General features: G+C 59.9%; 1 protein-coding gene across 1 annotated transcript; it reads right to left on the bottom strand.

Annotated features, from left to right (window-relative positions):
- Positions 1-813: 813 nt before the first annotated feature.
- QSOX2 (quiescin sulfhydryl oxidase 2) lies at positions 814-25,752 on the bottom strand. Its single transcript, XM_042245292.1, has 12 exons — positions 25,410-25,752; positions 16,558-16,658; positions 14,946-14,994; positions 14,316-14,421; positions 14,090-14,180; positions 13,199-13,344; positions 11,833-11,967; positions 11,465-11,594; positions 9,190-9,312; positions 8,126-8,276; positions 4,837-5,025; positions 814-3,106 (listed from the first exon to the last, which is right to left on the bottom strand). The coding sequence occupies exons 1-12, from the start codon at positions 25,750-25,752 to the stop codon at positions 2,562-2,564; spliced, it is 2,109 nt and encodes a 702-aa protein (XP_042101226.1). The 3' UTR covers positions 814-2,561.
- Positions 25,753-26,551: the final 799 nt, after the last annotated feature.

Raw genomic sequence — 26,551 nt, 5'->3', positions numbered from 1 at the left:
CCCGCCCCGGAGCAGTCTGAGGAAGGGCGCCCCCAATAGAAACTACTCAGAAGGACCCAAGGGCAGAGAGCGCCAAGACATCCCAGTGACAAGGGTTACCAGATGGCACACTTACATTGGCACCAGCACCACACACACCCGGGCTGGGGTGCAGCCGACACACATCCACTGGTCACTCAGTGCCCTGTCCGATTGGCACACCAGGGGGCTGCCCATACCCTCGGGGCGGGGTGGATGGGTGGAGGCGCTGTCCGCGGTGCTGAAAGAGGCGCGGCCGCCCACCTTCCCCGACTGAGCCTGCTGCCCAACTGGAAAGGTGAATTCACAGACACTTTACTCCCCCAAGCTACACTGACCACTGGAGACCTCTCCACCACAAAGCAAGGTATGGGGAGACGGTAGAAAGAATCAAAATAGTTCAGCATCGGGGGCAGTAAGCAGGTGCAGGGGCAAAGCTGAGGGGAGGGGGCAACTGCGCTGCTGGGCACTCTGGTCTGGGGGTCCTCAGGTTCCCTGAAACTGGCGCCCACGGTACCTGTGAGCAGTATTCCCAGGCATCTCAGTTGCCATCCCCTCCTTCTTCCCCTTCGCGAGAGGGGGCTGTGGTCCTGCACTCCCTCGGTCCAGCTTGGCCCTGGGAAGATCAACTAACTATTGGGGACCTCCTGTCTTTCACCTTCTGCCTGTCCCGGGGCTGTCTTCCAGAGTCTCTGATTCAATACTGGACATTGTGAAATTTCAGAGGTCCAGTCCATACACCCTTGCCAGACACCCCATCACTGGTAGAGCAAGTTTTACTTCAAAACAATTACAATTTTTTCAAATATCGGATTTATTTTTAAAATGTGCACATTAGAGTTTACTTAAATACAAAATGTTTATTTTTCTTGCAGGTAAGAAATTTCAGTGACATTTCCATGTCAATTAGCTTCTTTTTCATCAAAATCCTTCCATTAAAAATAAATATACATTTAAATTACTGAACTGTCATATTTATTAGTCTCAATACTTACAACTTTAGAAAATGGAACTTAACCCTTGCCTTAAGGGAGCGTCCAGCTCTGAGCAGCAACAGGACACAGTGCCGCGGCCACCCTGGCCTGCCGCCCCTCAGCCTGCAATATTGTCAGAACCCTGAACGCCAATGTCGCCCTTCACTGGGTTCTGTCAAGTACACAAGACCGTCCACTCACAGCATCATCCCAGTTCCCGCTGCTGAAAAACGTACTTAGGGGAGAAAACGGCATTTGGCGCAAACCAAAGGCAGTGTAATTAATGGTTCTGAGTATACTCCTTTGGGCTGTGTGTACACTGGCCCAGTTTTCAAGTTGAAAAGAAACAACAGGTGTCTTCAGTAACCCAGGCACGCAGCTCAGCCATGAAGACAAGCCCGTGGCTTTTAAAACACAAAGGCTTCCAGGGATTAAAAAGTGTCAAACAGAAGAAAGCTCTCGGCAGAGAAGTGGAGCGTTCCCTGCCCAGAGGCCTCCAGGTCACACCTCCCACTGAAGGGGACCACGAAGCTGAAGGCAGTTGCCTGAGGAGTCAGCCACCCCTCCTCCCCAGACTGTCGGGCGGCCGGGGTGCTCACTGAACACAGTGACCGGCGCGCGGGACAGGCGTGGTGGGAGACACCGCGACACCCACCGAAGTCACACACTCACACTCACACTCACAGCAGACGCTCCCTGCTGTGGTTGTTCCTGTTTCGTTTACATTTCAGAGGCAAATTTACTGCTGAGCTTTTTGGGTTTTACAAATAATGTGTTAAAACCATTCAATATTAGACAATTAAATCATCAAAGCCTGGGAGCCTGTGGTGAAACAGCTCCAGGAAAATGAAGCTTGGCCAAGACCACAGCCTGCCCCGCTGCAGGCCACCATCTCCCTCACACTGAGCGCAGGGCTCTCCCAGGGACTTGTATGTGCTGGGGGATGACCACACAGGATGAGGGTGCCTCTGGAGACCCCACAGAGCACCCTCTGCCACGGGGGGGCTTAGCGCTCCAGGTCTGTGCGGTGGACAGACTAGGACCCCCTTACAGCCTCATGTCACCAGGCTGAGGAACAAAGACAGCGCCTCTGAAGGGCCCGCCTCCCCTCCACACCCCCGACACTCGGAGCTTCCCTTCCCTGGTCCTGAGCTGCCTCGGAGCCCCAGAGACCACCAGCAGCTGAGAGGCACAAACGTAGGGAATCGCTGAGAGCCCGGCTTCACGGAGCCGCAGAGGGCGGCGGGCGGCAAGCCCCGGCGGCAGGGGGAAGGGTGTGGGTTTTTCTCCCGACTCCCAGAGCGAGGCCCTGCAGTCAAGGAGCTTGAGGTGAGAGCGGGCCGAAAGTCCTGTTCCTGGGGCTTGGCCACCCACTTCTGTTTTGAGACCCAGAATAATGAAAACAGAGTCTTTTTGCTCTAGGATCTGTAGGGGACACATCTGGGCCACGCAGGCGGGGAGTGGAAGGACCCCTTGAGGGGCCGCCAGGTCCAGAGTGTGGACGACGTCCCTGATCTGAAGAGCAAAGTGGCAGCTCCGCTGGAGGCAGCTCTGCAGTCTAGCCATGTCCTACACGGACGGATGGTGGTGCTTGACTTTCCACCGCTTGGAGCGCACGCGGAAGAAGAAGTACATGACCATGAGGAAGAGGGATGAGGCCACATAGAGCACCACGCAGAGGCTCATGTCCAGGCTGGAGAAGCCCATCCCCAGGAAGGCTGCGGCCGCCTCGGCGCCCCGGCGGCCCTCGCCCCCGGCCCGGCTCCCGAGCGGCAGGTCCAGGCCCGGCTGCGACCTCTCGGACAGGCGAGGCCGGGGGGGCAGCAGGCTGGGCGGACGCAGGCTCTCGGCTCCGTGGTCTGCGGGGGGCTGCTCTGGGGGAGCCTGGCTGCCCTCATGCTTCTCGCCCGGGGCCGGGGCGCCTTCGCTGGGGTCCCCCAGGTCCGCGGAGTACGTGTCCACGAGGTTGTCCCTGCCGTAGTGCCGCTTCAGGAAGAGCAGCACCTGGTCCTCGTTCCAGGTCCCCAGGCCCTTGATTTCCTCGTGGCAGGCTGGGCAGAGGTCTGGGCTGGGCCACGGCACCTTTGGGAACTTGGGGTCCTCACTTGGATGCCCTGGAGGAGGAGGAGGCGGGCCGAGGTGAAGAGACCTTCCAGCCGCCTGCCCCGCACCCCGGAGGCCGCCCCGCCGCCCACCACCCTGTCCCTCCCACCCGACCCTGCACAGCCGCCAGCTTCCCTGAACCACTCACCGCACAGGAAGTGTCCCCACGTGGGCACCTTCACTCCCCTGGCTAGACCCTGTCCCAAACACCAGAAGTGGCTGGGCGAGTCCCTGGCTCAGCGCCCTTGACCTTGGCCCGTGCCAAGGTGCGGCCCTCCCTTCCCGAAGGTACCCTCTGGGTACAAAGACCTCCAAGAGGACCCTCTCCTACACCTTCCCTCCAGCTCCCTCGCTCCCTCGTTCCGCACACGTGTGGGCAGAGCGCGGCCGGGGCCGTCAGCCATTGTTTGGGGGCGAGACCTGGAAGCAGAGCCGGGCAGCCCCGGCACGCACAGCTGCACTTCTGAGGGGCCGGTTCCCTTCCACTCGCAATGCAGCGACGGCCACGGACCCCGGGGCTCCCACAGGCCCGGGGGACAGCAAGTGTGGCCCCAGGGGCTCCTAGGACTCCCTGACCTGACCGGGCATGCCTTGCCACCCTGAAGTCCTGCTGGAAGCACACGTCAAGGAGCCACTTCGTTAGAGGGGCGCTCGGGGCAGGCTGCGCTGGGCAGGGGCCACAGGGCATGTGGCCTCATGGCCCTGGCGCTCCCCTTTGGGGTCTGGAAACACACAGCCTGAGATGGAGAGGAGCTGCTAGGGTGCGTCCCACAGAACCATACAGACCTCAACCCAGAGGCGGGACGGAGGGGCCAGGGGACACACGGAGGCACAGGAGCGGCCCCATCTCAGGCCCCCTTCCTGCAGCATTGCACATGGCACACGGTGCCCGCTCAGGGCAGCCTGGCTGGGGTCTCGCCGGCTGCTCCAGGGCTGAGGGCTGCCACGACGGGGTCACCACGAGGCCCCTGTGAGGGCGGGGCCGGGGGTGGGCAGCAGCTGGGGCAGGAGGGCCCTGACGCCCTGGACATGGAGCCGTCAGAACCAGGGCTGCGGCGGACGGGCCTCCACCTGCAGCCGCGGGCAAGGCATGACTCCCATGTGACTGGACCCGCAGCCCTCAGCACAACGTCCAGAAAAACCAATTTTCTTTAGTGCTTTAGTTGTAATATGTTTTTATAATACAGTGGATTAAATAAAAACCAACAGTTTGATGGCATTTTCTATTCATCTCTATTAAGACTTATTTCTCAGTGGATTATGTTTAAGCCTAATTTTAATCTGCCAGTGATTTAGAACAGTTTGAGTTACTTAACTCTGAGAAAATACATGCGCCCCAGTTTTTCTTCAAACAAAACCACTCTGAGGGGTCTGGTCTAAGATCTGAGGGCAGGTTTTAGTGGCACTAGAATCCCTTGTTGACAGTGAGCTGTGTTCCAAGTCTTCCACCGAACCGTTGTGCTTACTCGGGGGCCTAGCGGGCTCCCCCGGGCAAGGGCACGTCCACAGCCACACAGCTGGGAGCCCTGAAGCGCGAGAGCGTCTGGGACGCCGGGACAGGAGCTGGGGATGGCTGTGGCCTGCCAGCCACCGGCAAGGTCACTAGGAAACTGGTCCACACAGACGGCCCAGCCATGGGCCCCATGGGTAGGCAGCCCTGCGCGCAGGGTGGCGCTCAGGCACGCCCCCGCCGCCCACTCAGGCCCCACGCAGGCTCGGCCACCCAGTGGCTTGTGCTCACCTGCCAAGCGGCTGTTGACCAGGTTATGCTTCTTCCAAAGCCAGAGAATCGCTTGGTCCGGGGTTTTCACGGAATCTATTGATTCTTTAGCCATTTCCTCAAAATGCTCGCCACATTCCTTGCACCCGAAGAAGACGTGGACGTACCTCCTGACAGTCTGCAGCACAGCCTGCGGGTCGTCTTCGAGACCTGTGGAGGGACCAAGGCACCTGACGGTGGCCACCAGCACTGCAGGGTCTGTGGGGCCGTTGGAGAAGCCAGGACGAGTGAGTGCCTGATGCGGGCCACGGGCCAGCCCCCAGGGAGAAATCAGCTCCTTCCCAGGTGCCCATGGCCACCAGATGCTGGCTGCTCACCCCCTTGACACTGCACCAAACGTGTGCACACCTTGGGCAGGCGGCTGCCTGTGTCCAGCTGCTGGACCTGCTCCAAGGCCCATGCTGGTCCCCAGGGAACGAGCCAGAGGCCTGGAGCGGCTAGGTCCACCAAGACCCCCAGCCCCAAGACCAGCCCAGAGGCCAGTGTCTACGTCCCATGTGCCATCTCTCCTGCCCTATAAGCAGCACCAAAGGCTGGGCTGGGCCGTGGTGGCTACTCATTCGAAATCTCCGTTTGTTTTGCTTTGAAATCCTTGCTACAAGCAAGCGTGGATATGGCCTCAGGAAGTGCCTCCAGGCGTGACTCCAGCCCCGGTCTTTGTGGCCAGTCTTTCCTGGATGGGTCAGCAGCGGTGGGGCTCCAGGCGGCAGGCCTCCAGGCAGCGGGCCGGTGTAGACCTGCCCTCTTTCAGACAGCCTGAGCCTCTCGGTGTGAGGAAACCCTCTTATCTACCTGCCACACAGACGGTGTCCACCAGTGTGCCAACAGACCCTAATGGGACACGGTGCCCGTGTAAAGGCCCTGGGGATGGGGGACACCCGATCTGAAGAAAGCAACCCCCCAACATCAGGATGCCGCAGGCACTGAGATGAATGGACGAGCCCTGAGGAGCCCCCGGGGGGCAGCCACAGGGAGGGACCAGAGTCCTGTCCAGACAGCTAATGCGGGGGATTGAGTGTGCGCACAAGAGGCCCGTGAGATTAGACAGATTAGAGGCCAGCATTAGAAGAAAGGCAGCAAAATAGCCGGGGGGCAGTGGGGGGGGAAGACGCGGCCACGGAGACTGAATCCGTCTTAACAGCAGGCCTTCAGGAGCCCTCTCTCCCCACGGCCGGCAGGGGCTGGGGAGCCAGCCTGCTGGGAGAGGCCTCAGGGGCATCAGCGTGGCGGGTCCTGCACGTCCCTCAGAGAAGGTCCCAAGCAGCACGTGGCCACCGCCTGGCGCCATGTTCCCATGGGCAGCGGGGGCGCCCTGCGCAAGGCTACCCGCGTGGGCTAAAGACTCGCTGTGGCCAGGCTGCGCTCCCAGCCACGGGCCCTGGGCCGACATCTGCCGCGCCTGGCGGGTAATCCTCCCCGCTTCGTCCCCGCCGAACCTCTGCACACTCGGGCCGCCCTAATCTTTAAAGTGGACAAGAACCATAAACCCTACCTGGGGCGGATTAGAGGCGCGGCAGGCTTTTTAGTCGATGGGGTTTAAGCGTGCAATAAGGAGAGGAAAAACCTTCCAAGACATAATCCGGGTCTCAGTCTGACCCAATTCTTTCAGCGTGAGACAGACTCCTCGGATACCGCTTCCATTTACACCGACCGAGGGGACGGACGCCCGAGGTCTCGGGCTGTGCGCCTGCGCCCTGGCCACCCGTAGGCCATGGGTGTTGGCCCCGCGGTGTCTGCAGAGCGTCCTGGCTGCTGGCCTCCCTCTTGGTCACCACCTCCGTGTCCTCTGCGGAGCGTTCCCTGTTAGCACGAGGTCCGGGCAGTGGAGGCTCCAGGGCCCCAGCCGGTGCCCGCCTACAGTACTAAGCCTCTGAGCTCACCTGCTGTTTGGAGCCCCAGCTTCCCCTTGAACGCACCCAACACGTTCTTCTGTGTGATTCTCAAGAGAAGCCGTGGTTTAAAGCACCTCCCCACCACCAGCCCCGGGGAGTAGACATCCAACGCCCCCTGGGCCAGGAGGGGCAGGGATGCCTTAAGAGCCCGTGGGCCCCCTTGCTGTGCCCTGACAGGTGGGCCGTGTTCCCCCATCCCCCCAGCCTGGGCCGGAGGAGACGTGTTTGAGCCACAGGCTGTGGCAGAAGTGACACCCAGGCCCAGAAGCCCCTCCTCGGCCCCCGGGGGAGCTGCACTGCCTGAGGGCCCAGCTTCCGAGCCTAGAGCACTCAGCTCCCACCCGCTCAGCGAGCCCACAGGTGAGCCTGTCCCAAGAGCTGAGCCCCAGAACCTGGAGCGAAAACCTTGTGCTGGTCTCAAGCCATAGCATTTGGGGTCTGTCTGTTACACAGCAAAAGGTAACTCTAAAATAATTTTACAATTTTACTGGAAAGAATATCGAACCGTGTGGGTCCAAAGACTCCACTCTGACTCAATACAGATGTCAGTGAACCTACTGATTAAAGAACAAAACCACAAGATAAGCAGATATCCCCAAGGCTGCCAGGGCCCTAGGTCAACTGTGGCACACACACTACACGGTCCAGAGAGGATCCAAATATCCAGCAGGGTTTTAGCGATCTGAAGGACACAGCGTGGCCCCACTTCCTGCCGCCCTGTGCGTCACCCCCGCCCCTTGTGGGCCTGGGAGTTTCCTTCTAATGAACCAACATGGCAGAAGTGATGGACAGGCAAATAAGGGCTTCCGGACAGCCACTGCCCATGGGCAGGCTGCATGGCGAGGGACAGCTACCACCCACACAGGGCACGAGCGTGGGGAGGGCATCCAGCCCTCCATCGTCCCCGCCAGGCCTGGTTGGTACTCTGCCCTCAGGCTCGGGGGGACTGAGGCCGAAGACCCTGGCCAGGGAGCGCCTGCCCAGAGACGCTGTGGCGCACGGAGTGTGCACTGCTTCAGGCGACTGGTTATAAATAAGACACCATGTACCTCCCCAAACGGGTCTCACACTCCTTAAGGTGAAAAAAAAAAGAGGCGCCGACACCGAGAGGCATTCCTGGCCAGTGCCCTCCCAGCCCTGAGATGCACGGCCCGTGGGTCAGCCAGGCCCTGGCCTCCAGGGCAGAGGGATGGGCCACATGTGGGTGCTTCCCGAGTTGGGGCAGGGGCTGAGCAGGGCTCCTGAAAAGACACACGCCTCCACCCTCCTCGGCACAGACCCGGGCACCCAAAGGCCCGTCGCCCTCTGCAGGCAGCATGGCGCTCATGCAGGTGGCCCGGGGCAGGGGGGCTGCTCACCTGTGCCATCCAGGGCCTTCGGGTGGGTCCCGGCTCCAACAGTCAGAGTGTGGAACAGTTTCCAGAGAGAACATGAGTAGCCCCTGAGCTCCGGTCGGCTTCCTTGACATCCAACCCACTTTATGTGATTAGTGAGAAATATCCCAGAAATCTGGGCGGAGAGGGGTATGGAGAGAAGGAGGGAAGGACAGATACTGAATTGTTAAAATTAACAATAGCTGGTGACCTTCCTGTCTCAACTGCGTGGTTTCACAGGGAGTATCTGTTTGAAAACTTTATCAACTACTAATACGGTTAAATCTAGGAACAAACGAGAGAAAAAGTCTCTATTTTACTAACAGAGTTCTCAGAACACGGAGCTGTGGCCCACCCTTTGGGAGAAGGGAAGTGTCCACCTGGGCCGTGATGAACCAGCACGAGGAAGCATGCAGGACACCCGCCACTGCTTCGGGTTAGAATTAGTTGTAATGACATTTACAGAGGACTGATAATAATAATAAAGGAATTCAATCGTCAGACAATTCTCAGCCAGGACAAACAGGATCTTCACTTCACGGGCAGAGAGCTGATGGGCCTGAGCCTGTAACAGCCCAGAAGTGCGGGCTGCAAACGGCCCCTCAGGCCCTGCAGGCGACACACAGGCCTGGCCCCAGGGCTGTGGTCCTGCTCTCAGCCACCTTCTGGTCACTCAGCCTGGGGCCCGTGGAGGGGAGGCCAGGCCAGACACTGGCACCTGTCAGGCAGCCAGACCAGACCCCAGGGAGCCCACACCCTGGGCCTGTGGCTGCAGAGGCCAGGCAGCTCAACCAGGGCGTCCATGCTGGACATGTTGTCTTTATTTACTCCTTTTTCAGATGTGAGATCTAGGTGAGTTTACCAAAAATTAAAAAAGAAACCCTAGTGCTACCTCCCTGCGGAAACCCCTCATCATCTCAGCCAGCTGACCCAGACCCTGTCCTAGGGAGCAACGGGAGGTCGTCATGGAAACCAGGATGGCAGACCAGGGACAGGGGGGCGGCGAGGGGCCCCCCGGCAGACCTCCCTCTGCAAAGGGGCCGTCTCACCCGCATCTTGTTGTTGACCAGGTCAAGCACGGCATCGTAGGGGATCCTGTCCAGTGGAAGGCTGGCCAGCCACTCCTGCAGCATCTCCAGCAGCTTCTTGACTGGCGGTCGTCCAGGGAACAACTGGGCAGGAAGGACCACGCTCAGGGACTGTTCAGGGAGCACCCCCCACGGCAAGCACGGCCTCCCGGGGGCCGAGACCAGGCCCGCCCTGACCCGACCCATCCGGCTGCCCGAGAACCGGGTGGGAGGTCTCTCCAGAACACAGACGAGGCGGCCTGGGGGGCTGCACCTTCCCTTTCCTCCAGCCCACTGCTGCCCTCACCCCCGACAACAGGCCCACGGCCACCCAGGGGCCTCATTCGTCACACTGCCAAGGGCTCCGGGGGCCTCTCCGAAGTCACTGTCCACTCGCTCAGTCCGCGTGCCTCAGTGTAACTTACACCCATCCACTGCTCTCCTCACTCCCCGCCACCACCAGCCATCCCCCCGCCCCCCACTGGCTCTGCCCACGGACTGAAGAGGTGTGTACACTCGAGGCTCCCGTGCAAACAAGTGCCACCCGCTGCTCAGCTGCACATGGACACTCAGGCCATGCTGGCGGCACCACGGCACCAGGGAAGCCTCGAGCAAGGAGCCCACGGCTGTCCTGTGAGGACCTTCGCTTAGATGCTGCCAATTACACGTGCAAATTAAGGGCTGACGCCGCCCGAACGGCAGTGCTGAGACCAAACGGCCGAGCAAACACGACACGCCTTCCAGTCCGCGAAGTCTGGGTTTCCCTCCATCAGTTACAGAGCATCACTATCAACTGACCAGCACTTCAAGTTTAAGTGAACTTCAGGAAAGTTGTTAAGAATAAGCTGTGCTGATCTTATAGGCCGTGCGTGCCCTCCAGCCTGACACCAGAAAAGACGAGGCCAAAGAACTCATGTGCAGAGTGAGACCCCATCTTGATGCGCTAACCGCTGGGCAGCCAGGGGCATTTTCTCAAAGGAACGAGAATGGTGCGAGAGCTCTGACCTCTGAGGTCGTGGTCGGGGGAGCACCATCTCGGCAGTTTCCATTTATTCACTTGCGACACGCCATGCAGCTTTCTATTCCCTTAAGCATTAGTTCTAGCTCTCTGATTTTCTAAACGATCTGACTAAGTAAACTCTGACCAGCCGAAGTATTGATGATGAGCTACTGTGTCAGCGGCGTTTCCCAGGTGGCGCTACTGGTCAAGAGCCCAACTGCCGATGCAGGCGGCGTAAGAGACTCAGGTTTGATCCCTGGGTGGGGAAGATCCCCTGGAGGAGGAAATGGCGACCCGCTCCAGTATCTTGCCTGGAGAACCCCATGGGCAGAGGGGCCTGGTGGGCTGCAGTCCAGGGGGTCCCAGAGCCGGACGCGGCTCAGTGCACGGCCATGCATGTATCAGGGCTGCACACTTGGCAGCGGGAATCATTTCAAAGTCAGTCTCCTCGTCTCTCAGGCAATAATAACCAGAAACTCAGATCCTGTCAGACCACGTCAGAGGCTAGAGAGAGTGGTCTCTGGAAGCAGATTCCTCCCGAGGCAGCGCCGAGGCAGCGCAGGATCAAAGGCGACCAACAGGTGGGCACAGCCCAAGGGCCTGGGCTCTCTGAGGTCAGAGAGCAGAGGGCCACAGCAGGGCTGCCGGGCCAGCGCGACAGGGTGCAGATCCACCCCAGGGGGCAGGGACCCCCGACTGCCTGAAACTCTGCCCACAGACCGCGGGCCCGGACTCTTAGCTCGGGAGCTCAGAGTTCTCAGCAGGAAATGGATGCCGCCCGACAGCTCCTCACCTCCAGACCTGAGCAAGCACAAAGCCACCCCTTGCCCCACCTACTACTAATGGTGGGCACGCCAACCTGGCCCAGCCCCAGGGCCCACCCAACGCGCCGGCCACAGGCGTCTCCTCCCTGTAAGCCCGCCACCCTCCATCTCCACCGACCCCCAGATACACAGGCCTCCCGCCCACGCCCTGCTCCCCACATGCTCCCTTCTCATCCTGCTGTCTGCCACCCACTCACAACTGGCCTGGCTTGTGCCCCCTTTAGACGGCACCGAGCCCTTGAGACGGCACCGAGCCCCGCTCCCGCACAATTCCCCCCTCTCTGCTCCACACGCCCCCACCCGGCGCTGTCTCCAGCACCCCACACGGGGACTCCACCTGAGCAGGGATTTCTGTCCCTGCCACGTACGTCCCCAGGCAGGCCTGGCTCCCCGCGGCCAGGGGGCCCCCGCCCCAGGTCAGACGCCCATGCACCTTGGCCAGGACAGTGACGAAGTCCTTGAGAGTCTTCAGCTCGGCGCCGGCCAAGGACCTGTGTGCAGCAAGCTCCACTCTCAGGAGGTGGTGCAGCCCCGACTCCAGGTCAGCCGTGTACAGCTTTGACCTGGGAGCGAACACCACCAGGTCAGGGGAACCCACCTCTCTCTCTAGAAACCCCCTGTTCCTGAGCCTGACCCCACCCAGAGGAATGCCCCCAGGACACCCCACCAGCAGACAACGGGGAGAATCCCCAAGAGGCCAGCAGGTGGGTAGTGGGCTTCTGAATGAGCCACCCAGAGGAACCCTGGGCCCGGACCCCCACCCACGGCCGCTCCCGCAGCTTCCTAGGGAAGAACACTCACCTGTCAAAGTCCCTCCAGACCACGGCTTCCGAGCTCTCCTCTCTGCTGGGTCTCCCAGGCAGGGAACTTGGTTTCTTCCTCACTCCCGGCAGTGACCTCAGGTAAGAGGAGAAAAAGGACCGGAGAGGCTTCCCACTACAAGAAGGGGTCAGGTGTGGGCTCAAGCAGGCTCCAGGGTCTGGCCCATTGGGAGGCGTCTCAGCAAGAGGGTCAGAGCAGCCCCCCACCCCCCAAGTGAAGTGGTCTGCTCAGACCAGTCAGTCTCTGAGCATTTACTGCAGGTATTTGAGGCAGGGGGGCGGGCAGAATGGTGACAAAGCCTGGGCCTCGAGGAGCTGGCCCCCAACCTGAGAACATCAGACAAATCCAGAAACAGCATGACCTACAGGTGTAAAAAGCACTAGGATTCATTTCTGTTTGGCGGGGAGATTAAGATGGCCCGGAGAGTTGGTGTGAGCACCCGCCAGGGTCAATTCTGTCCACACTTGTGGTTTTTGACCTCAGACCCTCTGCCTGCAGGCTGCCAGCTCCACTCGGGGCACCTGGGGTCCGGCAGTGAGGGGCTCCCAAGTACTGTGATGCAGGCCCTCTGCTGTGGGTGGGGACAGGGGTGGGGTCACTGGAGGACTCCACCCTCCCGAGGTGGCTCAGGGGTCACCTAAAGGGTCCAGAGCCTGTTTTCATTCCCAAAAAGAAGGTGCAGCAACTATCGCTAAGAACATCGCCTTTTCATGCTGAGGTTACAGAGACACTTTCAATGTAAAACAAGCATTTTCCCTTGAAACGAGATGGCAGTGTATTCAGGGGTGTATTCTGGGGAGGTCTGCTGAGCTGGGTGGCCAGCTCTGCGAGCCCAGAGGCTCAAGCACGACCCCAGATACCTCCTTGCTTACCCTGAATTCCACTGTTTTTTAGAAAATATCAGATAGCCAAGGAACCACACGTGCCTGAGGCTCCTGTGTAGGGTACCTTCGGTGTCCCAGTAAACTTCTCGGCGGGGGAGGCCCTATCCACATGTGGTGACTCACCAAGTGCTCCATGGATGCAGGCGGGGCTGGCCCTGGCCACTGGCTGTGGCGGGGGCCCGGCAGGCAGCTCAGGTTCCAGGAGGCACCCTTCTCTCACCCATGATGCCCTCCCAGCCTCAACTCAACTTGCCTCCTTTCCAGCCGAGCTTGTCTCACGATGCACGGGCCCCACTGCAGAGGCCAGCGGCATCCTGCTCCTTCTGTGGGTCTCACAAGGCGAGCGCCACGTGTGCGGCCAGAGCTGGTCCCCCCGCTTTCTATTCTGGAGACCAGGTGGTGAGCCCCCCCCAGACCAGCGAGTGCCCACGCGGTGCGGGAGGGCAGCAGACGCTACTTACACAGTGACTGGTCCGTGCGACCCGTTCGGGTAGATCAGGTAGCAGGAGGGAAGGGAGGGCACGCCAAGCTTCTGCACGAAGGCTGCGTCGGAACCCAGAGCCCGCCTCACCTCGATGCTCTCATAGGGAATCAGGTCCAAGATCACCTGGGTGACGAGATGACACGTCATCTTCTTGGTGGGTGGCGGGGTCCACAGGAAACACTGCGCGGATGAGCGTGCTTTCTCACAGAAACTAACAACAGCCTCTCAGTGCAGCTCTTCCCTAAGGCCGACCACCACTGACACCCCTGTTGTGTTGCACATTCAGGCCCCCGGGGCTGCAAGGGCAGGAACAGCAGCAGCTGTGCAGACCCTCAGAGGGATCGGAGCTGTGCTCCCCACATCCCCTCCAAAGCCTACCCCGTCAGACGGGGCCGGCCACCCCCAGGTGAGTGGGGGCCACGCCGCAGCCTCCCCTCTACCCACAGGGCTTGCTTTGGGAGGCTGACAGCACCCCTTCCCAGTCAGCCAGCTGAAGGGCACTGGATTTGGCATCAAGTTGGGAGTCCAGAATACAGCAGAGAGTCTGGACCATAGCGCCTACGAGACACAGGACACCCTCAGGGACGCCGTGTGTCCTGGGGACCACGTCCGCCGAAAGCCCACCTGGCCGCCCAGGGGAGGCGGTGGCACGCAGGAGCTGGTTCAGTCTCCCCTGGGAGGCAGCCCCCCACCCTGTCCCAACCGTCTTCTCTGTAAACGAGTCTTCTCTGGTGAGTCTGCTGAATGACACACAGGCAATTCCGAGAATTAATGAGCACAGAACACACGCCCCAAGAGCTGAGGCGGAAGTGGCTACTGTCACGGGAGTCTGACCGCAGCGCCGACACGGGAGGGGCGCAGACGGTACCTCGCGGCCGACGTAGGAGCTGTCGTCTTCCAGCAGCACAGCCACGTACCGGTCGCCTCGCTTGTCAAGGAGCGAAAGGACGTCACTGGGCCTTTTAAGAAGAGCAGAGCCTTTTAGTGCCTTCAAGGCCATCGCACACCAGTGCCCACATCACTCAATGCAAGTCTCTACTCTACAAAATTAAATTCAACTTGAAATGTGCCGCCTTTTCCACAGAAGCACGCACCTAATGGGGTCCAAGGACGGGCAGGCGGGGGGCCGGGTGCTGTCCGTGTGGTTCTGCAGGAAGTTGATCATGGTCCGCCTCACTGTCTGCAGTTCTCGGTCGGGCCCTGCGGGGAGGTGCCCATCACAGGCGAGTCGGCCGTGGCGAGTGACCACTCCACCCCAGGGGCCCCAGGGCGCGAGGCACACACGGCGGAGTCACTCGCAGACCACCTTACGGTGACCAGCGTGGAAACTGCTGAGCTCCAGAGCCCCTGGTGTGGAGCCAGGCCACAGGCATGCGTCCATCCACAGCAAGTTCAGAGGCAGGCCGAACAACTGACCTCATCTGTGGGCTCTGGGGCGGGGGGCGGCCACTCACAAAAGTTCATCGGGATGCCCTTGTGGTGCGTGCGCTTTTCCAAACTTTTGTTTGCAGAAAAGTTTACTTAAAAAAAACTTAACCACCGTATTTGCCAAAAGCAAACATTCTTGCTGAAACTGTGGCTGTTTAACCCTTCTGGGAAAGAAAGGACCGACAGCATCAAGGCGAACTTGCCGAGGGAGGGGAGGGCAGGCCCGCCCAGGCCCTATTCGCGCTGTGATGGACGCACGAGTCTAGGAGAGTAAAAGATGACGAGTGTGTCCTTACCTTTAAAATTTTCTCCAGTTGTAAAGTCCTTTGTAAACGCTTTAAAATACTAAGAGGAAAAAACCCAACAACAACAAGTAAGAAGCAGCCTTGCCCAGCGCCTGTGTAAATGTCTAATCTTAAAGCAATCAAGTGGCCATCATGTCTGAAAGCTTCAGTCTAACTGCTCCAGGAACCTCATGCTGACTGATGATGGAACCACGCTCCTATGGGCCTCTGCGCAAGGCAGTGCTTCTTCCAGACTCACGCGGGCTGCTCAGTACCAACCAGACCCGGGCACACACGGGTTCTGCCCCGATGGGGCTGGGACCCCAACGGGACCCCCGCGGTTGGCACTGCCCCCACAGGCTCGCAGTGTGCCAGTGCACAGACTCCTGGGAGGAAGACAGGCTCTGCAACAGGAGTCTTCCAGCAGAGGACGAGCATTTTACGTGAACTTTAAAAACCTTCTTAATTGAAAGACTCAGTGAAGACAATGGAGAAAGTGATGGCTGGGGTGATGACACCCCCCCTCACAGCTGGACAAAGGGACATGATGAAGACACACAGGGCTTGCACGCCAGCCCAGAGAACACAGGCGGGACAGCGGGAGACGGGCCGAGGACCGAACAGAGGCCACGCCCTGGCCCCCACCCAGCATTGCACACCAGGGCTGGGCCCCTGCAGTCACCGAGCTGCCAGGACATGGGGACATGGGTCCCAGCCACACCTAGCGTGTGGGGGTCCCAGTAGCATCCTGTTAGCTGAGGGGGGGCCCCCGCACACGCAGCACAGCGCCCTGTGGGGAAAGCCAAGACACAACAGGCAAACCCAACAGGAAGGCGCTGAGGGGACCCAAGCCTGGACCCGAGCTCCAGGGGAGGGGGCCTCAGGGACCAGTGCCCTGCCACGGACGGACACATGAGGTCACCAGGTCAGCATGGACGGGAGAAGCAGCTAGCACTGTGCACACAGGGCGGAGGTTCAGGGCTGAGAGGGCGGGGGCCCCCAGAGCTTCCCAGAGGCCACCTCCAAAGGCACAGCTTCCCTCCTCTGAGGCGCTCCAGCGAGGCGAGGGGCCACACACACAGGCACGTGCACACACACAGATACACGCACACACTCGTGCACAGGCACACGCACTCGTGTGTGCACACAAGGTGCACACACAAACACTGCACACACAGGCACACACAGACACGCGCACACACTCATGCACATGCACACGCTGCACACACAGGCCCACACAGGCACACACGCGCGCGCACACACACACACACACACAGAGCTGGGTGCACTGCTCAGGTTCCAGTCGCCCCCTAGCGGGAGAGATGGGGACAGGCTTGTTTGCAGGGCGCCCCCGGCTACAGCCAGCAGGCACCCAGACCCCCCTCCCCCCCGGGCAGGGCGCCTGCGGCCCCGCCTCACTCGGGCACGCGCTCTCAGGGCAGCGCCGGCTGCTCCCGTGCCTACAGGCCTTGCTGAGTGTGAGCAGGCGCAGTACGCACAGTCCTAGTGTGACCCTGCAATCCAACGGGGTGCAACGAGAGGTGACCCCTGCACACAGAAGCCCCTGAGCTGGGAGACGCCTGCCCCAAGCCCCCAGGCCGTGCGAGGGGCAGGCGGCGCTCACCCGGAAGGTGGGGTAGAAGTGGATGTCGTAGGCCCGGCACACCTCCTGGTTCTTCTCCTCCGCACAGTCCAGCGCGGCGACGCGGATGGCGGCCGCCCAGTCTGAAAAGCAGGAGCGAGACTGTCAGTGGGGCCCCGTCCTGTTGAGGACCAGGGCAGCTGAGCCCTGGAGACCCCAAGGCGTGGCTCACATGGGCGAGGGCAAGGACGGGGGCTCGCGTTCAGTCGCCACCTTCAGAGGAAGGGTCTCCCCAGCACCCCCAGGTGAGGGTCTCTCTTTGGAAGGCCTGCTCCCTTCTCTGGGACAGTAAGAGTCCCAAGCCTTCGCTGGCTGCCCAGCCGGCTCGGGAAAGCCTGCAGGGGAAGCAGGAGGGCTGGGGGCCGGCCGCACACACGGGGGCAGAGCAGGGCCCGGGCAGGAAGGGCCCAAGGGGACGGGCCGGCCCGAGCCCCGCTCACCGCCTGCTGCGGTCAGGTGACTTCTGAGGGGGAACCTGCGACTGTCCGCCCCCGAGCTGTGGTGAGTTCTGACAGACACCACCAGTCTAAAGCAGTCACCTGGCTACAAGTCATGGCAAACGAGTTTTCTCTGAGTGCTGCTTAAGCCTAAGACTTCAGAGGTTACAGTAAAGACAGGCCAGAAGGAGAGGCACCAGCCTCACTAAGTACTACACAGACACCAAGGCTTGTATACATCTGCAACTCGTAACTGCTTTTGTTCCACCCAATATTACACTTATGCTTAAAAATACGTGCCTTCTTCCTCTGCAGTTGTAAAAAGTATTTACTGATGCTAACACAGAGCAAAAGATCAAGTGAAAAAAACAGAAAACACACAGCGCCATCTTTTACAATCAATGACAGAACAGCGCTCCACTTAAGTGGCCACAGTGAAGCTGGTTCATCCTAAAGGCGTTTGAAAGGATGGAAAAAATCACAGAGCCCTCTTGAATCACAGCTCACGTCTTTCTGGAACCTCAAATTACAAGGAACTCAGGAAGAACAGTTGACACTCTCGTCCCATCAGTGAGGTCAGAGAGCAGATGCGGGCAGGACACATGGCCAGGGGTCGCCGCGCCCCACCCAGCGGCCGACTGTGAGCAGGGAGCCCTGTCCTCTCCACTCAGCGGCCTGTCCATCCTGCCAGAGCGTCTCACTTCTGCAACCTCCTCCCAGCTCACAAACGCAGGGATTCAAGGCTTACTGAGAATTTCCATGACAAGCTTTTGCTCCATCTTAAAAAAAAATAAAGACAGTGCTCCAGGACCAGAGAGAGAAGAGACGGAACAGGGCTCCAGGAGCTGACACTAGGCGCGCGTGGAGCCGGGCCCAGACAGAGGGACGGGGAGGACGCTCAGAGCCGCCCACGGGGAGCCGTCTTCACGGTGGGGCTTGGCCCCGCGGTTTTGTTTTCAGGTTTTCCTAACAAGCACGCGCTACTCATGAAATGTGGGGAAATGGAGCCTTGGGGTACCTGTGGGGAGCGTGTGTTCCACGTCTGTGCACCATGGGACCCGGGTCCTGCTCTGTTTGTACCTCCCTGGGCTCCAGGGGCAGAAGGCCACAGACAGCGCCCAGCGGGGCTACCAGGCACACTGGCTGCAGGGAGAGGAGGCCTCAGGCCCGGGCACAGCCCTCCTGACTCCAGAGGGGCACTGGCTTCACCTGGGCCCTGGTTCAACAGCCCCCAACCGTGAAGGAGCACTGCAGGCTCCAGGGGCTAGCCCCACCGTCCCAGGCTCGGCCTGCAGGCCTGCACGGGGGCGGTCACAACCTCCCAACTGGCCCTGGGGGCCTGGCCCCCACCCCAGCCCCCTAGCCAGAGTCTCCCCACGGCCAGCAGGTGACACCGTCCCCTCATGACACGCCCCACTCTCAGCACAGGACAGACCCCTCGGGTGGACACTCCACTGGCCTGTGCTGCCTTCCTCTTCAAGGTCATGAGGCCACCCCAGCCAGGCGCCCCTCCTGAAACGCAACCGACCCCCATGCCCAGCCTTCCTCCTGGAATGAGGAGGGGAGGGACACCCCAGCTCCGGGAACCGCCGGGTCCTGGCCACAGATGCCCTGGGCAGAGCAGCAGAGACGGGGAGATGCTTGGTACCAGCTTTGCTTTTCCAGCCTCCAAGCTCCAAGTACCCCAGGCACCCAGCAGATGGGCCCTGCCCTTCGAAATAGGGCACACCTGCCAGTGGCTTCAAGAAGAAAGGCCTTGGCTTTCCCCAGGTTAACCACTTGCTTATTCCCAGGGTAACAGTGAAAAGTTGAGGTGTTCCCTGAAATAGCAGCAGTGCCCCAGCATCAGTCCGACTGCGCTGAAATGCTGTTTCAGAAAAACTTACACTGGACTGATCTTTCCTGGGATATCTCTAGTAAATGAAACACTTCGTAAATTTACAAGTGTGAGGGTTCCCTGCACCGAGTCCTTCCTAAGCCAGCATCAGGGTGTAATTTTCCAAAAGCCAAGAGCATGACTCATCACTACAGAAGGAGGAGTCACACACGCCTTCAACCTGCTTACTGACAGACCCGGCTTGGGTGAGAGGTCCGAGCCCACAGCCAGCAGGACCAGCCCTCCAGGACAGAGCTGGCTGACGCCGAAGGGCAAGAAGCCCTGGGGTTCCCTTTCCCGCTGGACAGAAGCGATCTGCACCGCTCCCCAGTGAGGTCTGCGGGTTCACTGCAGCCTGGGTCTGAGCCCTTAACTAATGGTCATGAAGCGAAAGTCAAACACAGGCACCGCCCTGGGGACTCAGCCTGGGGAGCCTGGGGAGCAGGCCCATGTGATACTGAGAGGACATGAGTCCCACCTTGGCTCAAGTTTCAAATGTGTCCCAACAGGAGGATGCAGAAGAAATCAAGCCCCTGGCAGTGACCGGCCAAGGGCAGTCATGCAGTGCCGTGGAGAGCAGTGCAACTGTGAGGCGAGGGGCAGGCTGCCGCGCCCCCGGAGCCCAGACGGCGTGGGGTCAGCCTGGCCCTGGCCACCAGCCCCAGGGCGCAAGCCAGCCGCAGGGCCGTCCCTCCTGCTCACAAGTTGACAACAGCTTCTGAACGGCTGACGGCCCTGGAAAGCCAGTGCCCCCACACCCCTCAGAGCCCGTCCGCCCCACCCCCGGAAGCAAGATGGGGTGCTTCCCCTCCCCCCAAGCACCCCCACTGGCCAGCGAGTCTCTGGGCCTCAGTCCTGCAGGGAGCAGCCGGGGATGCTCCACGGAGAGACCAGACCGAGGGGCCTCTGCTGGAAGCTGCCCCTGCAGCTTGTGTGGCCATCGGGGCTGGGCCCTCTGGACGCGGCACCTGCTGGCCCTCCGGGTGGCAGGCCCCTCGCTCAGTGGCCCTGCTGGGCGCCAACCCCAGCGTCCTGCTCACCTTCCTAGGACCTGCCCCCACGTCCACCTGTTCACACTGCTGGCACTCCTGCGCCTTGTCCGTCCTCTCCTCTGAAGGACAGGGTCCACACGGACAGGGAACACACAGAGTGTTCCGAGACGTACACAGGTCACCGCATGCCGGCGGGGACAGGACAGCTCCTACTGGGCCGAGGACTCTGGGGTCTGCACGTGCACCTCATCGAGGCGGCAGCCTGGGGCAGGGCCCGGTGCCCAGCCTGCTGACGCCTCACGTGGCCCTTGTCCACCTTTCAAAGAGGCCGCCTGTGCGGCGCAGGAAGGAGGCAGATGAAGGAGATTTCAGTGACGTGGGCACTAACAGCCACCGCAGGCATCCCGGCAGATGGGCGGCTTTCACGGCAGCACAAAGGGAGCCGGTCTGTTTTATCAGGGAGAATGCAAACCGTTTCAAAGGGTGAGCTTCAGGGTCTGCGGTCATTCAGCTGGTGTCCTCCCCTCCTCCTGCCTCTCCCACCTGTCGGGACTCCACACACAAAGGAGGGAAGCGCCCTCAACTGAATGCAAATCGCCTGCTTTCAGGACTAGGCCCGCGCCAGCCACCCCCAGCTGCCAGCCAGGCGCGGGGCCTCCACAGGGAGCGGTGGTGAGCCCCGGGCTGCTCCTCACTTCCGCTCACAAGCCCATCTATTTTTAGGATCACAGGCTTAAAAAAAAAAATTCCCATGAAATAACTAAGCATGTCTACACAGCGAACTACAATTTATCTCAAGTTTCCTTGTCAAGTAACTATATTATTTATCCTCACAGGATTAAACTTCCCACCATTACTTGGCAAGTTCTAATAGAACGTCTATACAAGTCACACATGGTAAAGCATCCATCACTTGAAGAAAACGGTTACAGTTCAGATTAATTAACCCCTCGGGTTTCAGAGAATCCCGCCCCTCGCTTCCTTGCAGCCTCCTGGTCCTCTCAGCCTCGAGAGCCAGGGCGGTCAGGGTGGCGCGGCCACGCCTGCTCCCACGCTGGGCCGCTGGGGGGCGCTCTGGCCCCATGAGGCCCCTCCAGGCCGAGCGAAGGGCCTTTCAGGCAAGCTCCAAGTTCAGGACGCACAGGCCTGGGCAGAGAGGAAGCGCGTGCTAAGGGGCGCGCCTTCTGCAGCAGCCCCCAGAGCAGCCTGGAGGAGCGCTCTGGCTCAGCCTCCGGGGGCAGAGGACCGCGACGGGCTCAGGGCGGTTTCATCCCTGCGCTTGCACGCAGGTGTGCGTAAGCTAGCACTGTCTGTTCCCACAGGTGCTGCGGCACGCTCACAGGTGCTGCGGCACGCTCACTGTGGACAGCACCTGTGGGAATGCTGGCCGGCTCTGTGGGCTGGGGCGGGGGCGCGTGGGCGGGAACCGCTCTGCGATCAGGGTCCCGCGGACGCCCGTGAAGCCAGAGATATTCGGCAGCAGGGCTCCTCCGCTCAGTGTCCCAAGCGGCACGCGGCGGCGCTGTCCCTCTGGGTCTGGCTGCAGTGAAGCCTGGGTCTCACAGACAAGTCTCAGTGCGGGGCGCCCCCATGTGGGGGACGTGTCCCCACCCACCTGCCTCTCCAGGGTCCAGGTGGGGTCCTGCTCCATCAGCACCCCACCCCCTTCAGCCCCCCGCTTCTCCCAGAGGACAGGGAGCGGCCGTGGGAACCATCAGCTGGTCTAGTTCACACGCATGAAGCCTGCAGCCACGTGGATGAGACCAGCTGGTGACTGAGGTGGGTGGGAGGCAAGAGGGGGCCTGGCCAGCCCTGGCACGCACAGCCCTCCACTCGACCAGGTGCTGTGCGGTGGTGCTGCCTGTCAGGCCCCGCTTTCCTCTGCGTCTCTCATCAAGAATTCTGGGGGCGGGCTTCCCTGGTGGCTCAGTGGTGAAGAATGTGCCTGCCTGGAGACACGGGTTTGACCCCTGATCCAGGAAGATCTCACGGGCCGTGGAGCAGCTCAGCCCATGCTCAACTACCGAGCCTACGCTCCAGAGCCAGCGCTGTGCAAAGAGAGAAGCCACCGCAGTCAGAAGCCCAGGGTCAACCGGAGAAAAGGCTGCACAGCAGCAAAGACGCAGCGCGGCCGGAAGCAATGGCCAGATAAAACTACACTTTAGAAAGAACGACCTTGTTCTAAAAAACATCCTGGGGACAATGACAGAACACCTTCCCTGTACCCCCCCAAGATGAGGCAGAGGAGACACGGGCTGGAACAGACGCCCAGGACCCGGCGGCCCCGACGGGCACTGTGGGCCTTGAGGAAGTCTCCGTGGCCATCGTGGAGGCGCCTCTGGGTGGGCAGCTGCCCACCCTCACCAGGTGTCTCAGTTCTCACCTCAAAAGGAGGCGCAGAGGCTGAGCTAACATCACAGCTCTAGGCAAAAGGATTTTCAGGAGCACAGTAGGGTTTTGTTCTGTGAAGGACTTAGAAGTGACAGGCCTAAGCCAGATCTACATAAACACTGGGAGGACATCTGGCTGCACCCACAGTAACTCTTTTGTTTGTTAAGCCACCTTCATAGAAGGAAAAACAATTATTTTCAAAATCTTAAAAATGTCAGCAAAAAGCTCAAGTTCAATCCAAATCTTTTAGGAAAACAAAGGTGCCCCAACGCTGTGTACAGTGAGGCCCCGCCAAGGGGACCTGCAGACCCCTGCCCACTCTGAGCAAGTGGAGGAGGCCACTCAGGAGGCGCTGGGGCAGGGTCGGGGGGGCGGCGGGCAGCAGGCTCTCCTCCAGCTCAGTGACCAGCCCCAACCGTCAGCAATCTCACGTCAGGGAGCGGGGGCTGTACTGTAACCAGCCACCTTCTAGAAGCCATGCTGCTGTTGAGACTGGGGGTGGAGGGTAGACTAGCTGAGTGGGCTGGACGCAGTGTTTCAAGATGGGTGGGAAGAGGCATCTGACGGGCCCAGGCCCAGGTCTGCGTGCCCCAGGGGGCTCACTGAACCCCCCTATTCACCAAAGACTGGCTGGGCCTGAGCAGTGAGAGTGGGAGCAGTGACTGCGCTCAGACTGGACAGTGTGGGCGTGGGCACCCTCGCCCCGTGGGACGGCCCCTGGCAGAGGCAAGGCGCTGTGCGGAGGGGCTGCACTAGCCTCCTCAGCGAGGGTGCGGGCAGTTCTCAGCACGCTCCTCCAGGACTTCACAGAGACGAGGCACGGGAAGGACCCTGGGTCAGTCAGGTGGGAGCCCAGGATCCGAGTAGCAGGTTCCTCTAGCGGAGCATTCTCGTGTGCAGACAGCCACGGCGGGGGAGGGCATCCCTGCACCCCTTCGAGCCTCAGGCCCTCTCCTGCAGGTGCCTGGCACGGTCAGTGGCCCCAAGAGAGGAATCCTCCACCTCTGGGGCTTATGCTGACAGGAGGCCAGGCCTCACGCCCAGAGCTTCTGCTCCCGCTGCCCAGGCTAGGCCCCCAAGGTCCCCAGGTTAGCTCTCTCTGGGGACCTGACGTGGGACATCGCCTAGCGCCCAGGCTCTGCCTCCAGTCAGAGCTGGTGCTCAGGGAGCCCCCGGCAGTCCAGCTCTCAGGACCCCCGTCCTCCCCCCGTCTTTGGAGCCACAGCTGTCTTTCACTCTCAGTCACACCTCCTTTTGTCTCAGGCCTGCTCTTCCTGCCTTCACTCGCAGAATGCCCAACTCGGCATGTGTGCTAAGTTGCTTCAGTTGTGTCTGACTCTGCGACCCTAGGGACCATAGCCCTCCAGGCTCCCCTGTCCATGGGATTCTCCAGGCAAGAATACTGGAGTGGGCTGTCATGCCCTCTTTCAGGGGATCTTCCCCACTCAGGGACTGAACCCGCATCTCTTACACCTCCTGCACTGGCAGGCAGGTTGTTTACCACGAGTGCCACCTGGGAAGCCCCCAACTCTCTTAAGATAATCTTTAGCCAACAGTTAGGCTAATCACACCACTAGGTAATGGATTTTACTACCAGATTGGCCAAAAAGTGTGTCTGGGAACACACAGAGAAACCTGAATGAACTTTTTTGGCAACCGATAGTTTCTGTTTCAAAAATAACTTTCCTTCTGAGTTGCAGGGACAATGTCCAAGGCTCCTTACATGCTGGTTGAACCATGCAATGGTTTGCAATATTCAAATCCTATTTACAACTTTTGTATTTCACACACTAAGCTGAAAAAAATCAAAATATGCACAAAACAGGTGATGACGTTTTGCCAGAGCAAAGAGCATTAAAATTTACATATCTGTGTTTCTGCCTCCCAATAAGAAAACTGAAAAGTCCTCTTAGTCCTCTTATTATTAAAAGTACTTGTTTGATGACAAAGCAAAGGCTTAAAGGACACCTATCATGGAGCAGACCGTCCATTTCATGAAGTCTCTGACCAGTTCTGACCAGCGGCAAAGGCCCAAGCAAACACTAGATCAAAGAACAGACACTTCAGAATCAAGAAGGCCCAATACCTTGAGGCAAGAGAAGCCGCTAAAGATAATCACAATCCCGTATAAAAGCCCAATTTAGACTTTTTTTTCAAGTTTCGTTATGAATCTGTCTAGATATGAGAAAATCCCAACAGGGTTGGCTGTAAAACTGCAGTTCTGGAAGAGAGCCCATTTGTTACTCTCTTGCCCTCTGAAATATATAATTAGAGGTCAGCTCAGCCTCAGCAAAGTCTTGCCAAACCCTGCTCTTGCTGGGGACAGGCCCCCACTTCAGAGCAATTCGTGTTCTCTTCTGAAGCACGGCCAGCTTGTAGCAAGGCTGCTGCAAAACCCTTAAACGGCTACAACTGTGCAATTTAGAGCACGCCAAGAACTTAGTGGCTGATTAGCAATTTGCACCGTGATAAGAAAGTGCCAAGCGTCAATAAAGTGTGGGAACATGACCAGAAGTTTGGTGGGTGACAGATTGGTCCAAGGCTTCGTGACCACGCACAAGGAACCAACCAATGAAATGCGGGAAGGTCTTTTTCTGCTTCCACAGAGGTCTCCAGCACAGCTGGACCTCTTTGAATAGCCACTATATATGCTCAGCTCTCCAGACCAAAGGAAAAGGAAGATCGACCCACAAGGAAAGCAGCCCGGGGCAGGAACCGGGAGCCTTAAAGAACCGGGAGCTTCAAAGAACCGGGATTCCAGGCAGCCGGGTGGAGTTACTGAGAACGAGATGAACGTCAGGACACAGCTAGGATAAAGACCTGGGGCGGAGGTGGTTACTGAAGCTCTCAGAGACTCAACAGGAGGGTCTGGAGGGCTGGGACAAACGGAGAAGGCCTCTATGTCCCCAGCTGAGTGAGGGCGGCGGCGGGAGAGGGGTTCCCGTCATCCTGACTTGACAGCCGACTTCCCAGATCTCCATGGGGCGGGGGGTCCTTCGAGGGATGAACCCGGGGTGCAGGCCAGCGGCCGCCGAAGCGGGATGCCTCCAGAGGGCCAGGGGAGAGGGACCTGAGGATAGAATCCGGGGGTCGTAGGCGCCAGGCCAGCGGCGGGCCCCCGCGCCAGGCGCGCCTCACCTCTCACGTCTGCGGCCAGGGCCCGCCAGGTGGGCGCGTAGCCGATGCAGTGGCCGCACCACGAGGAGTAGAACTGCACGAGCCACGCGGCCGAGCTGTTGGCGGTGGCCCCGCGCACGCTGCCGCTGTCCAGCACCCACACGGCGTCCTCGCCCGCGCGGTACAGCCGCGCCGCGCCGCCCGCGCCCGGCCCCGCCGCCGCCGCCGCCGTCAGCAGCACGAGCAGCGGGGGCAGCCGCGCCGGGGGCGGGCGCCGGGTTCGGGCCGCCGCCGCCGCCGCCGCCGCCGCCGCCGGGGCTCCCAGGCTGCGCGCTGGCGACGCCGCCGTCCCGGCCGCCGCCATGTTGGGAGTGCCGCGCCGCGCCTGACCTTTCACCCTGGCAACCGCCGTCAAGAGCGCCGCGCGCGCCGGGCCCCGCCTCCAGCGCCCCGCCCCGCCCCGCCTCCACCGCCGGCGGCCGGGTCCCGCCCCCGTGCGTCTCGGCCCCGCCTCCCAGGCGCCCCTCGGCCTCGGGCCCCGAGCTCCAGGCTCTGCCCCGCCCACCCCGCCCACCGAGATCCAGGCTCCGCCCACTCACGTCCCGCCTCCGAGAACAGGCTCCGCCCCCTAGCGCCCCCGCCCCCACCCTCACGGGCTCTACAGACAACTCTCAAGCCGCCCCTCGCCCCACCCCGTTCCGGGTTAGGGTCGCCAGATTTAGCAAATGAAGGTACAGGAAGCACCGTTAAATGTGAATTTCAGATAAGCAGCGAAGTGTTTTTAAGTCTAAATATGTATCATACCTGAAATGCAAATTTAATGAGACACATTTAGACTAAAAACGCTTCGCTGTTCAACTAAAATTGACATTTTACTGGGCTTCCTGTGTTATATCTGGCAACCCTACCTGGGGCTTCGTAGGGTCTGCAATCCTGACTTTGTTTTTTTTAATCTGAGACTTTTGACTCTTAGAAAACTTGCAAAACTTACTGTACAAACCCCGCGGATGTGTTACAGAGCTAAACTCGAGACCCTTCACGACTGATTGCCCTGCAAACCTAGGAAAGAAAGCTTCCTATGATTTGTTTGCTTACTTTAACGCAAGACCTGTTTTTTCTATTGCTATCCCTAATTGTTTTGTGCATATCAGATTTTCTCTGAA

This window comes from Ovis aries, chromosome 3, assembly GCF_016772045.2.
Source record: "Ovis aries strain OAR_USU_Benz2616 breed Rambouillet chromosome 3, ARS-UI_Ramb_v3.0, whole genome shotgun sequence".
Classification (NCBI taxonomy): domain Eukaryota; kingdom Metazoa; phylum Chordata; class Mammalia; order Artiodactyla; family Bovidae; genus Ovis; species Ovis aries.
This window is presented reverse-complemented; position numbering and strand designations above follow the sequence as displayed.

Bases quoted from the DNA above. Each gene is read 5' to 3' on its own strand.
- QSOX2 (XM_042245292.1), bottom strand. From the start codon at position 25,752: ATGGCGGCGGCCGGGACGGCGGCGTCGCCAGCGCGCAGCCTGGGAGCC. The intron at 14,995-16,557 runs GTGAGCGCCGCC...TTTTCCTCTTAG, and splicing joins ACTTCTACCCCACCTTCCGG to TATTTTAAAGCGTTTACAAA. The intron at 5,026-8,125 runs GTGAGCAGCCCC...GTCCCTCCACAG, and splicing joins GAAGGCCCTGGATGGCACAG to GTCTCGAAGACGACCCGCAG.